Raw genomic sequence first — 15032 nt, 5'->3', positions numbered from 1 at the left:
CGAGTATACTCGGGCAGGTGTCTATGGAAAATGCGTGTTGTAGCAAAATCAAACCGTCCTAAACGGGTTAAAAGTGGGTATTTTTGCATGAGTGATTTGTTTGTGCTCGGTCGGGTAAGATGAGTTTCGTTTGTTTTTCATTCCACAGAATCTAGACATCAACTACAGAAACATATGGCAAGCAAAAATATTTGTATGCTCTTGCTTTTGTGCTAGTTTCTGCTTGCACAGGTGCATGAAAATTGCAATCTGACCAAAAAAATTTCAACTTTTACAGTACTTGAGTCTGGTGAATAGCTTGAATACAATAAATCTCAACAGCTTAATCATAATCATATTTTCCATGGAGTAACTCAATCTTTTAAGCATTACTTCTCATACAAAAAAAAAAGCAAACAAAAAACAAACAAACAAACAAAAAATGGAATGACGAATGATACAGAATAATGAGTCCATGTTTTCAAGAGAACATGTTTCCCAAAGTATATGTGTATGCACCACATTTGTAACAATCTGATCACGTAGACACCAATGGTGTGAAATATGTATACACTATACAAGCATAACACATATGTGCATCATACACAAAAGACTGCATCTCTCTCATATGGTGAGCTTGTTAAGATCCAAGGATAGAAATTCCTTCCATACAAAGGCCTGGCATGGCAGCAACCTCTTCCATAACTAGAAGGCACTTATAGCCTTCTACAGTCTACAGGTATATCTTATTTCAATCAGCCTCCTCTATACTGTCAAACGGATACAATGAATCTTGACAAACATATGGTACATAAAAAGCTGATCACCATGTACCAGTAGTACTTTTCCACACTTTAATAGGTACATAGATTCCTCTTATTTTCTTATTCTCAACATACTTTATGTCTGAAGGTGAAGAGTTTGGACAGCATGTATGACAGTATAATGTTATACAATGTATTGCTACCAGATGGCAAGTGTGTCACAATACCACACAAACTTAGAATATGAAGGCAAGCAGAAAATTATTTCTTTCATTGACATAGGGATTTAATACTTGCTTCTCACAGCTCATGTGACAAGTCTTGAAACAGAGATGTTCAAATATCAGTATGAGCTCACTTAAATATTATACTTCCTGAAAGTGTGACACACATTGTATGGGGTATGTTTCTATTACAATAATATTTTCTATTTTTCTTGAATCGAATCTACTGTATTTACTCTTCAGATACTTGAAAAAACATGGCAGTAAAGTTTATTGCTCAAATAACGGCTTCTTTTTTTTCAAGATTGTTGTTGCTGTTTAAAGCAAAATGCCAACAGTAGAACAAATCTGAACATAGGTGATATAAGCATTTTCAAATATTACTTTTAATTTCAAAACAAATTGGCATTTGGCATTTATCTAATTCTTAAACACATTATTTTTTTTTCTTTGTGCAAAGATAACAAATAAAAGTTACAACATTTCTCTCATCTTAGGAGGAATCACTTTTTCCAAAATACCATTTTATGCAGAAGCAAAATACTCAACTTCCATTTCATTGCACTCTGTAGTTATGATTCCTCATTATTTTTCTATTTTGCTCAGATTCCATGCTTGCATGAAGCAGTTTGAGCTTTCCATTTTTTTTCACAAGATATTGAACTCAAGTTCCATTTTTTCCAATACTGCTCAACCTGCATTTACAGTTCAGATAGTTGAGTTATGTAATAAACTAACCGTCACCAAAATACACTATGGAGTCTCGAATACATTACATGAATTGTGTGTACAAAACTGAACATAAAGTCAACCACTTCCAGTGTATCTACCACAAATTATGCAATATAACACGGAAGAGAAACAAACATTCAGATTGAATTTTAAAAAATGGTTGAATCAGCTCTTCAACGGTTCCCGGCCTTTGATTTCCATGATCTAGCTCGCTCAAAGCCATTGCGAGCATTGCGGTAGTCAAAGATGGCTTGTTGGATCTCCTCCTCTGTATTCATCACAAAAGGTCCTTCAAGGGAATGCAGAAAATTAAGAAAATTAGCAAAAAGAAAATCTTCATATCTTTAGAGCCGATGAAAATCAGTGGGAACAAAGTGGACAGTGTTTAAGATAGGCATGTGCAATTAACCTGCCGAGGATGAGTCCTGAGTATACTCGGACAGGTGTCTATGGGAAATGCATGTTGTAGCAAAATCAGTCTGTCCTCATTCTTACCTACTGGGGACCACAGCAATGACATACTCTATAGATATATTGTATTATATATTTGTTGTTCTTGTATCTATATATCTACATTTGCAATGTATGTGTATACATATCATCTATCCATCCATCTATCCATTTAACTATCCATCTTTGTTAGTTGATCTATCTATCTATCTATCTATCTATCTGTGTAATTTTTCTCACCATATTGCACAATTGGCTCTTTGAGGGGCTTTCCAGAGATCAACACAAAGTGACATGGTTCAGCCTCCTGCAAAAAATGAAGAGATAAATGAGAGCACGGACAAGATGCAATACATGTACAATGTACACATTATATGCCACTATGATATGAAGACACCACAAATATGTGGCATATCAAAGGAACACATATAAGACAGTACAGAATGTTCATAAATATATGAGATTTTATATTACTCTTGCAAAATATATTACTACACAGGCCCGTAGCCGGGGGGGGGGGGGGGGGGGGGGGGGGGGGGGGGGGGGGGTGCGTCGGGTGCGTACGCACCCCCCCAAATTCTGAAAGGTCCACTTTTTCATAATAACGGTTTTTAGCAATTCTCAAGATAACAATCCAAATAAATATAAAGACACATTATATGCTACGTAAATGTGGAAGAGTGCGTTTAACAATGTTAAAAATAATTGTACGAAACCCTTTTGTTGTATGAACCATCGGATCGTCCCCATGCACACAAACACAAATGTTATGTATCAATTTGTGCGAGCTATTATTATATTGGCACTGCATGCCATGGCCCTTGGCGCGTGTGACCGGTGTTTTTTTTTTTCCACTGGCCGCCCGAGCACGTGCAATTCGTGGATGACATTGAGGTTGACACTTGCATTTTTTCACAGGAACAGAGGTAAGTGGATGAAAATCTAATAGCCTCAAGTTTACATATATGATAAAAATTAAAGAAATTTCCTCGAAATTACTATTATTTAATTTACATTCTTTATTGATATATTTTCATAAATATCTCAGGTAATGAGTCGGATTGGATTACAATTCTCATTTACAGCTTTGTAGAAGTCTGAGTCAACAGTATCACACAGTACTTCAAGACGTATTATAGTACAAACGATTTCTTGAGCCTGCACCGTTTCAGGCTCTGTTCTGGATACGGCGGTAGAAACCCATTCTTTTTTGTTGTTTATTTTATCATTATTTACTAATCTCTTTTCTAACTTACAGGTAGCGGATTTCTTTGCAGGCCAAATTCCGAAATGTATAGTGTTGATTATTACTTATACATTTTCTCATGTTGTGACAGTTCTATTGGTTCTCATTTTAAAGTGAGCCAAAACCTAAGAACATTTTCACTTATAATTTCCAAAGAGTATTATGCAAGCACGCAAACTCATTTTAGTTGAATTTCATTTAAATGTAATGGGTAAGAGGGTATGAGAGAGAATGGAAAGTGCTGAGCTATGAAGTAAAATGGTAAAGTAAAAAGTTTGTCAGATAGTATTACAAAAGAAACTCATTCTTTTTTGTTTGTTTATTTTATCATCATTTACTTATCTCTCTTCTAACTTAAAGGTAGTGGATCTCTTTGCAGCCCAAATTCGAAAATGCCTAGAGACAGCTAGTAACCAAATATGCTACTATAATTTAATAAATAAGAAAAAACCATTCCAGTATGTATCTTAGTGTGCACAGTAAGACAGATCAAATCAAATAGGAAAACATCTGAGCACTAAGCCTGAGGTCTGAATTTGCACTCAACTTCTTCCAATGGCTAACGGATGTTTAATTTTTGAATTTCACTGACCTCCAAATTTCACAAAGAAAACCTTCTTAGCATGATGGTTAATATGACATTTGACTGATATTGGAGATGTTTGCGAATCGGATCTACTACCTTTAATATTATTAAATCTAAAATGATTATTTGAAAGTTTGGAAATGCTGGAAATATCCTACCACAAGGAGGCAAAATATAAATGGTTCACATTTACAATTCATTTTGTTTTAAAAATTTTCTTATTTATTTTCGTTTTTGACAAACTCGCATGCCAACGGCTGATATACTGTATAGTAAAGTGAATGTTTCATCTTCCAAACAGCATCCAATGGGATGGAAAACTCCAACTGAAAGGTGGACACCGTGACCATACTCGCTAAAGAAAACGCATAATAGGGGTCGTTTTTTCTCACGGATTAGATGGAAAGTGTGATGTACGAGCGTATATAATCAAAGGGTATCAAAAAGGCTGAAATTTGGGAAAATGGTATATTGTTCAATCATGATGAAGTACTTCTTTAGGGTGCAGGAAACATTTAAGGAATACTTGTTTTTAAGGCCCGAAAAAATCATATGATCATTACTCGTTTAGGGGCCATTTTGAAAGTCCATGTATGAGCATGGTGTCCACCTTTTAATTGTCGCTACCCCTCCCGGGACAGTATCAAAGGACCGTTTTGTTAATTAACGCAATCTCCCCTTCCTTTAAAAATCCTGGCTTCAGGCCTGCTAACGCGGGTATACAATAGAAAAAATAAAAGTTAAAACAACACCAGGAAAATCGCTATTCTCAATTTTGCGGCGCGCTACGCGCGCAGAGTCTCGAACACAATTAAACTTTGCAACTTCCTGGCAAAATGAGTTTTTACTATTTCCTAGATGAAATACCGTAACGCGATTGCATGCAACAGACAAAAATACAAATTTCCTCGAGACTTTAAAACGTCATTAAAACAGTCAAAATTCACAATTTGCGGCGCGCTCTGCGCGCAAATTCTTATACAACTTTTGTAGTTCGGTCGTCCAAAGAATATATATATATATATATATATATATATATATATAATTGTGTGTGTGTGTGTGTGTGTGTGTGTGTGTGTGTGTGTCATCATTGGTATTGGTACCGAAGGTCCGTTTTTTTAGTGACCGCACCCCCCCTTGAAAAATCCTGGCTACGGGCCTGCTACAGACACAAATGGAAGACACAACTGCTTTTTGGGAAAGAACATCTAGGTGTGAAAATGTGATAGAGCATAATGGGTGCAGTTTGTTTGGCTAATAGGACAATCATTTGTGAGGAGAAGTCATTACATAATAGTAGTCTTCTAAAGAAGGAATAGATGTAGAGTTCATTGAAACTCTGATATGTTTAAGATTCTCTTTAATCCAAGATGTCTTGTAAAGACAATCAACTGCCATTTTGATCATTCAGCTTTAGTCCCACAACTGACCTCCCCCCTACCATGTATTACATAATTTGGAAAAGATGATCTAATGCTGATTTGGGAAAGAACTTCTAGGTGTGAAACTGTGTGATAGAGCATGATGGGTGCAGTTTTTGTTTGGCTAATAGGACAATCATTTGTGAGGAGAAGTCATTACATACTAGTAGTCTTCTAAATAAGGAATAGATGTAGAGTTCATTGAAACTCTGATATGTTTAACCCTAACTAGGCCGGGGGGGCCTCCGAGGCCCCCCCCCTCGACGTTCCATGCGATGTATCGCAATCGCAAAAAGCTATCGCCGCGACGTTTCATGACTTTTTTCTTTCGAGTCTCGCGCATCTTTTGACACCAAATTTGCGATGCCCGGGCGCGCAGTTCCGAAGTTACGTATAAATATGTACATGCATGTCAGACCAAAAATTGCTCAAAAACGTGAATTTGTGTACAATTTCAATGCAAACTCTGCTTACAGGCAAATTTCATAAAAGCATGATTATTTTGGTGTTTTATTGATCAAAATCAATGAATAACATATTTTCATGTTCGGAGTGATGTCGCGGACAAATTTCATTAAAAAAACAATGAAAAACATAAAGTCGAAAAAACAAAGAAATACATTAGAAATTTAAAAAAAACAATAAAATACTTAAGAATTTTTTCTGATATCACAATTTTTTTTATTACATTTGCTAAGGACACTAAAAAGAATATTTACACAAAAAAATGTGCCTGTTTTGATCTTTATTTTGTGATTTATACCAAATAGTCTGATTTCATGCATCATTATGCATAAATTAGCATAATTTAGCATAAATGATAATGTTTTTGAAAAATTAACTTCAAGATATTTTAGATTACATCATAGGCAATGTGTGTGCCAATTTTCGTCGCGATCGCGCAGTCGACGGCCGAGATCTGGAGGGGGGGGGCCTAGGAGGCCCCCCCCCCCCGGCTCTATCAACTACCTAAATAGCCCGGCCTAGTTAGGGTTAAGATTCTCTGTAATCCAAGATTTCTTATAAAGACAATCAACAGCCATTTTGATCATTCAGCTTTAGTCCCATAACTGACCTCCCCCCCCCCCACCATGTATTACATAATTTGGCAAAGATGATCTGATGCTGATGTCATAATGAATTTGAATCCACAGGAATAGTGCAGCCAAATGACTGAGAAGCACAAAGCTGTACAGAAGTCACATTTCATAATCATGATCAACCTCCCATTGTATCTTATGAGCAACATAGGGACTTTACCTTGTTTTCTATCTCCAGATAGTCCCCATCACTAAGCACCAGTGTGTGGTGAGGACTTCCTTCCTGTTTGTCAGCTCCAGACCCTGAAACAGGAGAGTGAAATGGAGCTAGATTGGTCTACAATAATCATCCCTGTTTGCAATGGGGTGCCTATTTGCAGCAGGGACAGTTTTATTAATCAACAAGGAAAAGTAGAAATTACGCGGAGCTTAATATATGTCCCCGCCGGAAGTAGCATTTTGTAGCAAAATGTACAATATAGGTCAAGAATTAAGGTCAAAGGTCAAAGAAGTCAAAGGTCAAAATTCTGTGTAGAAGCTTTGAAGTCCTTACCTAGTGCCATCACATAAAGCAAACGGAATCGAAATCGGGTTAGGAAATGGCGAAGGAGTAGCATTTTCTAACCAATGTACAATATAGGTCAAAAATAAAGGTCAAAGGTCAAAGAAGTCAATGGTCAAAATTCTGTGTAGAAGTTTTGAAGCCCTCACCTAGTGCCATCACATAAAGCAAACAGAATCGAAATCGGGTTAGAAATGGCGAAAGAGTAGCATTTTGTAACAAAATGTACAATACAGGTCAAAAATCAAGGTCAAAGGTCAAAGAAGTCAACAGTCAAAATTCTGTGTAGAAGTTTTGAAGCCCTCAACTAGTGCCATCACATAAAGCAAACGGAATCGAAATCGGGTTAGAAATGGCGAAGGAGTAGCATCTTGTAGCAAAATGTACAATATAGGTCAAAAATCAAGGTCAAAGGTCAAAGAAGTCAAAGGTCAAAATTCTGTGTAGAAGTTTTGAAGCCCTCACCTAGTGCCATCACATAAAGCAAACGGAATCGAAATCGGGTTAGAAATGGCGAAGGAGTAGCATTTTGTAGCAAAATGTACAATATACAATGTAGGTCAAAGGTCAAGGTCAAAGGTCACAACTGAAATTCTGTGTAGAAGTTTCAAAGCTCCCATGTAATGCTATCATATAAAGCAAACAGAATCAAAATTGGCTCATAAATTACAGAAAAGTAGCAAATTGAACATTTTGATCACACACGGACGCACACACAGACGGACGGACGGACGGACACACGGACACACACACACGTACGGAGCCTGTTTCATAGTCCCCTGCTCGAACTCGTTCGGCGGGGACAATAAAACAGTTTCACATTAAGAGCATCAAGTGTGCTTAGTCCCACTTTGGAACAAAAGGGATAATTACTCTAGATAGGCTTAGTTTATCTTTACTTAGTGTAGGCTTCATGTAACATGTATTCCTGTCATAGGATGCATATTCGGACAAAAATTTCTCCACTCCTAACACCCTGCACTTACATGAATTGAAAAAAAAAATATTTCCTAGGCACAAAAGGAATTGTTTCTAGTCAGTTCTCCATGAATATATGTCCATTTGCATCATGGTACAGCTTTCTTCTTTTGTTTTCTTCTTCTTTTCAGACAAGACAATGACAGAAGATCCCTTCCCATTACACATCAATTTTTATCCTCCCATTGTGCTTCATCAAGCACTTACTACATAATGCATACAAACTACAATGTGCAGACACGCTACAGTGGACAATATGCTTATTCATTTTATGACATCTTTGCAGCTGCTCAGTGAACCCTGTAAAATTTGTTTGACTAGCCTAAAATGACTCAGCACAATGCTTACAAATTGAAGGCAACCACAGCATAATAGAGAGCTATTGAAAAAGGTTTCTTTGTTTTCACTCCTGAACCGAATATGCAGTGTCATCTTCTAGAGAACAAAATGAAAAGAAATCTTTTTAAATACTCAAACATAAATAACATATTCCATACTGTTTGAGAGGCATCACATGGCTGAATTTTGACATTGTTCTAACATTCTACAGAGCGGTTGGCTTTCTATGAGCTTTTAAGTTTGATCACTCCAGAATACCTGCAGAAACATCAATGCTCTGACTCTGAGATTATATTCCTAGGAACATAAAATGTTTAATACCAACCCAAAACTGCAGATGATGTCACAATAAATGTACAAATAAGGTTGGATATATAAAAGACTGATACCAGTGTGTGGCATTTTTGTCCAGTATTAAATAAAATGGTACAAACAATGCTGCTTTTGATTCATAATCCCAATCGAAAAAATGGCAGAGAGAAATACATAGAGAACAGTACATCAGTGTATAACAATAAACTCTCTGACATATGATGGTAGTAGCAGTAATCACACAAACTGAATGCAATCTGCTGGCGGGTTCCTTCCATAAAGCAAAAAGGCTTCCGAAAAAAACAATTGAACCACCTATAATTGCCATCATCATGGGAATTGTGAGCAGTTCAGCTGTTGCAATGGTGACAGCAACTTTCCATACCATATGACAACTGCACAACTCTTCATGAGAGGAGACAAGGATCCAAAAATGGAATGTGAGTAGCTACATGAGAGTAACTCACCAAAAAGGGCCTTTCCCGACAGTACATAGACAAATGCAGTGAAGCCCTTGGTTACTGGCTGTTTCAAGTGTGCTCCTTTTTCAAATGTGAAGTCCAGGTACGCAGTAGGGGTTCGTGTTCTCACCTTGGCCTGAGAAAAGGGGGGAAAGGGTAAAGGGTATGAAATGTTTAAGAGAACAGGGTAAGATCACTGTGGCACTCTGTATAGAAAATACACTGTAGACTTTTGTGTTACATAGGCCTATTTTTCATATTATTGTGATGCTGATGAGCGTAGTAGGTTCTGAGATACTGTATATACGCCATATATTTTGCAAGTCTAAATTTTCGCGAATCGGGAATTCCCAGGGATTTCGCGAGTGGTTAGATTCGCAATCGTGGAGTCCTGTACTAAACGGAGAAGTGCACACGCGTATGTCACATTCAATATTTTCGTATGTCTTTGATTTCGCGAATAGCACCCGACTTGCGAAATTTGCGAAAATAAAAACCTCGCGAAATATTCGGCGTATACAGTATAAAACTGAATTCAGTAGAAATCTTTTTTGTTTTTCACAAATAGTAACACCTCTGAGATACAATCTTTGTGAACAGAGTGTATATATTGGGAGTTGAAAATTGGGAGAAAAGAAAAAAAAAAAGAGAATCAAACACTGACAACTGAGAACAGATGGTTGATATTGACACTTCATGACATGAGAGTAGAGAGAGTTGAAAATTGAGAATTGAGAATTAAGATTAGAGGATCAGGAATTGGAGAACATATTGAGTTGATATTGAGAGTTTTGGGATTAGAAATTGAGAACTGAACCGTAACCTGTTGAGGACGGGCTGAATTTGCTACAACACGCATTTCCCATAGGCACTTCCCCGAGTATACTCGGGACTCATCCTCAACAGGTTAGTCAGCCATTAGATATGCCATTAACTTCAATAGATTTACTATCAAATTCAAGAAAAATATATTTGCTATTGAATAAAATTTAGTACCTTGAGGCCCAGAGACTCTCCAGCAATGACCTTGACTGTGACCCCATCTCTCTTGGCAACAGGGATGTCCTTTGCCTGGTGCTCCTGGTACTCTGGCTCCACCATCTTGAACTCCTTGGCCAAGTTGATCCAAAGCTGGAGGCCGTGGCCGGTGGCATCTCCATTTGGCATCTCACAATGCACTATACCCCTCCCCGCCGTCATCCACTGGACATTAGGAAGAATGAGAGACCAAGAAGAAGACTAGATAACATGGATGACTGGGGAATAAACACTGTAAAAGTAGAGAATATACCCATATTGCACAAAAAAATTTAAAGTAAATGTGTTTGTTGGCCAGTGAAAGTGCTCAATATAACAGTCGAATGTTGGGACAAATTGTGTGGATATACAGTTTCTTGTGTGCTCTAGTTTCTGCTAGGGCGAGGCGCACCACGCAGCTGAGGGTTTATGACGTAAAAAAGGCTTCTATATTGGGAAATCGGGCGATTTTTCAGCATGTATACCTAGGGTGGAAATTACTGATCTCTATGGAAGAGCCCAAAGAACTTTTCCCCAGTGGTGGAGACTAGAGGAGAAAAATCTCTTTGGGAAGAGCAAGATCATCGGTGGAAAGCACCTGCTTGCCGGAGATCTGCACTCTCAGAGTGCTTTTCTAATTACTGTTATTATTATCATTATTATTGTTATTATTATTATTATCATTATTATTATTATTATTATTATTATTATTATCATCATCATTATAATAATAATAATAATAATGATAATAATAATAATAATAATAAAAATAATAATAGTAGTAATAATAATAATAATAATAATAATAATAATAATAATAATTATTATTATTATTATTATTATTATTATTATTATTATTATTATTATTATTATTATTATTATTATTATTATTATTATCTTATTTCTGAACAAACTCTTGCCACACACCTGCAGGTCCCCTGGGTACATTACACCAGTATGACCAGCAAAGTCTTCATGCAATGCTGAACCAGAGAGAACATAGGTCACCTGCAAGACATAAAATGAATAGCACAATATGAAGGATAAAAATGGCAATGATGACTTCACAACTGCTACTACTGCTACAACTATGACCACTACTACAGGTGTTGTACAGTTGTACTATTACTACTACTCCGATGATGATGAGTATGACTACTACTAAGACCACTACTACAGGTGTTGTGCTACTACTACTACTACTACTACAACTACTACAACTACTACTACTTCAACTTATACTAATGATGTTGACAATGATGATAGTTGTATCTAAGTTGCTGTTTTCATCACAACCATCATTATCAATTAGCCAATCGATTAGGCATAGTTCATGCAAAAGGATATTTGAGAAGTTGGTAGAAGCATGTAATATGACACACGATACAGGATATCCAATGAATGTCAGGTTGGGTGGATTTTCACTAGTCACAATTTTATTTTTGCAGTACTTGTCTGATTTTGCTCATACTATCACTGATTTGCTGCTTACTGCATCATGGGAATATAATTTTTGGCATTGAAAAGAAATAAAGGAATCTAGTCTTCCTGTTAGAATTATGTAGGGAATATATCAAACTGATTATAGTTGTGATATAGTCACGACATATAATTTGCCAAGTCTCATTTTTGAGTAAACCCATATGACTGTGAAACCCTTTAAGAGTCACTACAATTTTACAGAGGTTCCTCACCTTTTTAAATCTCTAGCTACTCGACTTGAGATGTTTTGTAAAATATAACAATACATTTGTATGCTGCCAACACTGAAAGACTCAGAGAAGGGCTTAAGAAAATGCTTAAATGGTACTGGTAGCAGCAAGAAGTTGAACCCTAAACCTGATCATATCTGAAAAGTACATGGAAGTAAAAATAATGAATTTTACTGTCTCAAAGCCTCTGTGGGGGTGGTCTGGGAATCCAGCTGGTGCGGCAACTTTGAACTCATCCAGCATCAGAAAGGGATCAAGGTTTTTGAGCTGCAGAAAAAAGACAAAACAAGAGGCAAACAATCAAGTCTCAAAAAGTTATAAACTCAACTAACGAATAATCCCTGCAGAAATAAGTTCCATTTGTAGAGCCTAGTTGAATGCTATCTGTTTTTTAAAGATGCTAAGTTTTGTGCAAGGTGCTTCTTCAGTAAGTACTGTGAGCATGGACTGGTTGATGTCATAGGGAGCCTGCCAAATAAGACTCGGCATAGATTTTTTGTGTTTCATGGAATTTACAGTTCAGAATTTACTAAGAAAAAAAGCTAGTACACCTAGTGATTTACAAATCTTGTCCATTTCTGCTTTATTTATGAAGGTAATAACAACTTCATCTTACAACACATATGCATTACAAGAATAAAGTTGCTGGTTACTAGCATATATTTTCAGACATTGGATTTGAGCTAGCCCGACCAGACGCTGATACGCTATGCGGCGACGTACCATGTACAGCGACTGGGCTGTGTATAGTTAGGTTTGAGCATGAACTGATTTAGCTTGAGTGTTTTACCTCTGTTCTTCTAACACTAATAAATATAAATAACAACTTCATCACAAAACAAAGGCATCGCAAGCATAAAGTGCTTGCCACCATCTCGTATTCTCAGGAATCAGATATGACCATGAACTGACTGTCCTCGAATACCATACCTCTGGTCTTCCAACGCTTCGTCTGACCCTCGCTCCCACCCCTTCAGCCTGCTCCACGCTAAGCACCGACTTCACGATGTTTCGAGGTCTTTCCTCCGCCATCGTCCCTGCTGTGATTGAAGACACGTTGCCAGATGCGAAGTGGAATTGATGTGGGAAGTGTTGTGTGGAACTTTGGACACCACTGCCGAGAGCCCCTTTGGTGGTGACCAGTATTTCTAGTATGTACAACTGTAGGGCCTGGACATAAATAAAACAAGAAAGACAATGATAATAATGTTGTCCACTAAAGGGTACTTAGCTTTGGGAATACACTTTGTATCTCTAAAAAGGTGACAGAGATCATCATACAGGGAAGCTTGACATTATATAGATGATGACTGGCGGGGGAGAGAACATACCGAATGTTCCACCCGAAGGGTTTGAAATGCTATTGAGGGAGACTTATAGCCTCCCGAAATAGCATTTCAAACCCTGAGGGTGGAACGTTTGGTACATGTTCCCGACAACAAAAGTCATCATCTGTTATATTATATGGGTTATTCAAATACGTCAAATATGTCAACGTCAACCACCAGCACAACGCACTCGATCGCTCGCGCAGAGCCAAATTCACTGTGCGCGGGTCCTTCTGTCATTTGTTACGTGAAAATGTTTTCCCATGGGAGAACATTAAAAAAATGTTCTCCCATGGGCAAACATAACCAATGTTCCTCCACCACGTGACTGTGTTCAGCCAATCACTAACCGGTATTTGACTAACCCATTTATATTAAATTTTGACGTCTTCAGATCTACACATTGTGTGTGTACTGTGAGTGTGTGTGTGTGTGTGTGTATGTGTGTGAATATTTTAATTACACATGTAAAAATCTCTAGGTAGTACATGAACTTATCAATTAGATCAGTCAGGGTTCAAGTCCATGCCTCTGCTACAGTCTGCATTAGTTCACAACTCACTACATCCTGAGTTCAGTAAAGACAATTAATTGATTTCAATATATATATGGCACACAGCCCTGTTTCGATTATATCACCACCATGCACCATGATCACTGAGTTTGGAGCTGGTTTTGTAGTAATCCAAAGACTGCTGCTTTTTATGGGTAAAATGCATGACCTATAAAGTATGTAGTGAATGAAAAGGTCCTAAGACTAGTAAGAGTTAGACGTCGCGTGTCGGGCTGTCGGCTGTGCCTGGCCCTGTACTGTTGGTCCAAGCGGCGGCCCCTCCGTCACGACAGGCGCAGGCCGGCGTGCTTCGGGCGACACAATCGATGAAGAGCTGCACCAGAAGGTTAGCCACTGCTGCAGCTTCACGAAACGCCCAAACTATAGAGTGATGCTTTCTGAAAAATTGTAGTCAATAAAGGACTTACTATCACACAGAAAATCTGCATAAGTGCGACTGCCGCTCAATCGTATCACGAAAGCATCCTCCAGCTTGTAAAATCCGTAGTTTAGTTGAGAATGCACGAATTTTGACCCTCCGGCAGCAGCTCAGCCAGCAGCGACGAGTCTGTACGCAGCATTGGTATTAAACAGAGCGGGGAGCTCGCGCGCGACGAGCGTCCAGTCATGCCAGTACGTCGGTGTAAAAAGGTAAACAAATGATTCTGTGGTAGGCATCTGCAGTCCCCCACCCCACCCCACAGAACTCTTCGTACACACAAGAGTTCTGTGCCCCACCCTCATTAAAAAAAAAAAATGCTGACTCATTCTATTTTGAGATAATACGCAAATTCATACCTGCTTTTACTGCAAGTAAACCAAAAATATTATGAGGACAAGCTTTTCACTCCAGTATGATTTATGACTATCATATCAATGGAAATACAACATTCCTCCAATGAATGACTTCGCAAATTTAGTAAAATCAATGCTCGTACTTTATATGCAGATGGAAGTTGATGTACAGGTGTACTATATGTTTCTACCTTATAGTGGCATAATTTCAGAACTGCTGAGATATTGATGCTGAAAATAAAGTTGGGTGTTAACATAATTTGTCACGTTCATTAGACAATGATAATATGTAGACTGCATTACAACATGATATCGACAATCCTATGTGAATTGAGGAGGAGGGGAGGAGGAAGAAGAGGAGGAGGAGGAGGAAGAAGAGGAGGAGGAGGAGGAGGATGCCGAGGAGAGGGAGCAATTATAGTAGGTCTACTGCGGGGAAGAAGAGACTGAAGGAGGAAGAGGAAGGGGGTTGGGAATCAGGAACTCGATAAAAGTTAGTTCACAAAGAAAGGGTAAAATCCCAACGAACACAA

General features: G+C 37.9%; 1 protein-coding gene across 1 annotated transcript; it reads right to left on the bottom strand.

Annotated features, from left to right (window-relative positions):
* Positions 1–1376: 1376 nt before the first annotated feature.
* Positions 1377–14271, bottom strand: LOC139718337 (pirin-like). Its single transcript, XM_071629816.1, has 9 exons — positions 14133–14271; positions 12754–12993; positions 11998–12090; positions 11039–11119; positions 10091–10297; positions 9101–9230; positions 6663–6745; positions 2390–2456; positions 1377–1988 (listed from the first exon to the last, which is right to left on the bottom strand). The coding sequence occupies exons 1-9, from the start codon at positions 14151–14153 to the stop codon at positions 1873–1875; spliced, it is 1038 nt and encodes a 345-aa protein (XP_071485917.1). The 5' UTR covers positions 14154–14271; the 3' UTR covers positions 1377–1872.
* Between the last annotated feature and the right edge of the window lie 761 nt (positions 14272–15032).

The sequence above is a fragment of the Diadema antillarum genome, unplaced genomic scaffold, assembly GCF_040938485.1.
Source record: "Diadema antillarum isolate AM-2024a unplaced genomic scaffold, OU_Dant_1.0 scf00000093, whole genome shotgun sequence".
Taxonomy (NCBI): Eukaryota; Metazoa; Echinodermata; class Echinoidea; order Diadematoida; family Diadematidae; genus Diadema; species Diadema antillarum.
Note: the sequence above shows the minus strand (reverse complement) of the source record. Positions and strands in the feature narration are given on the sequence as shown.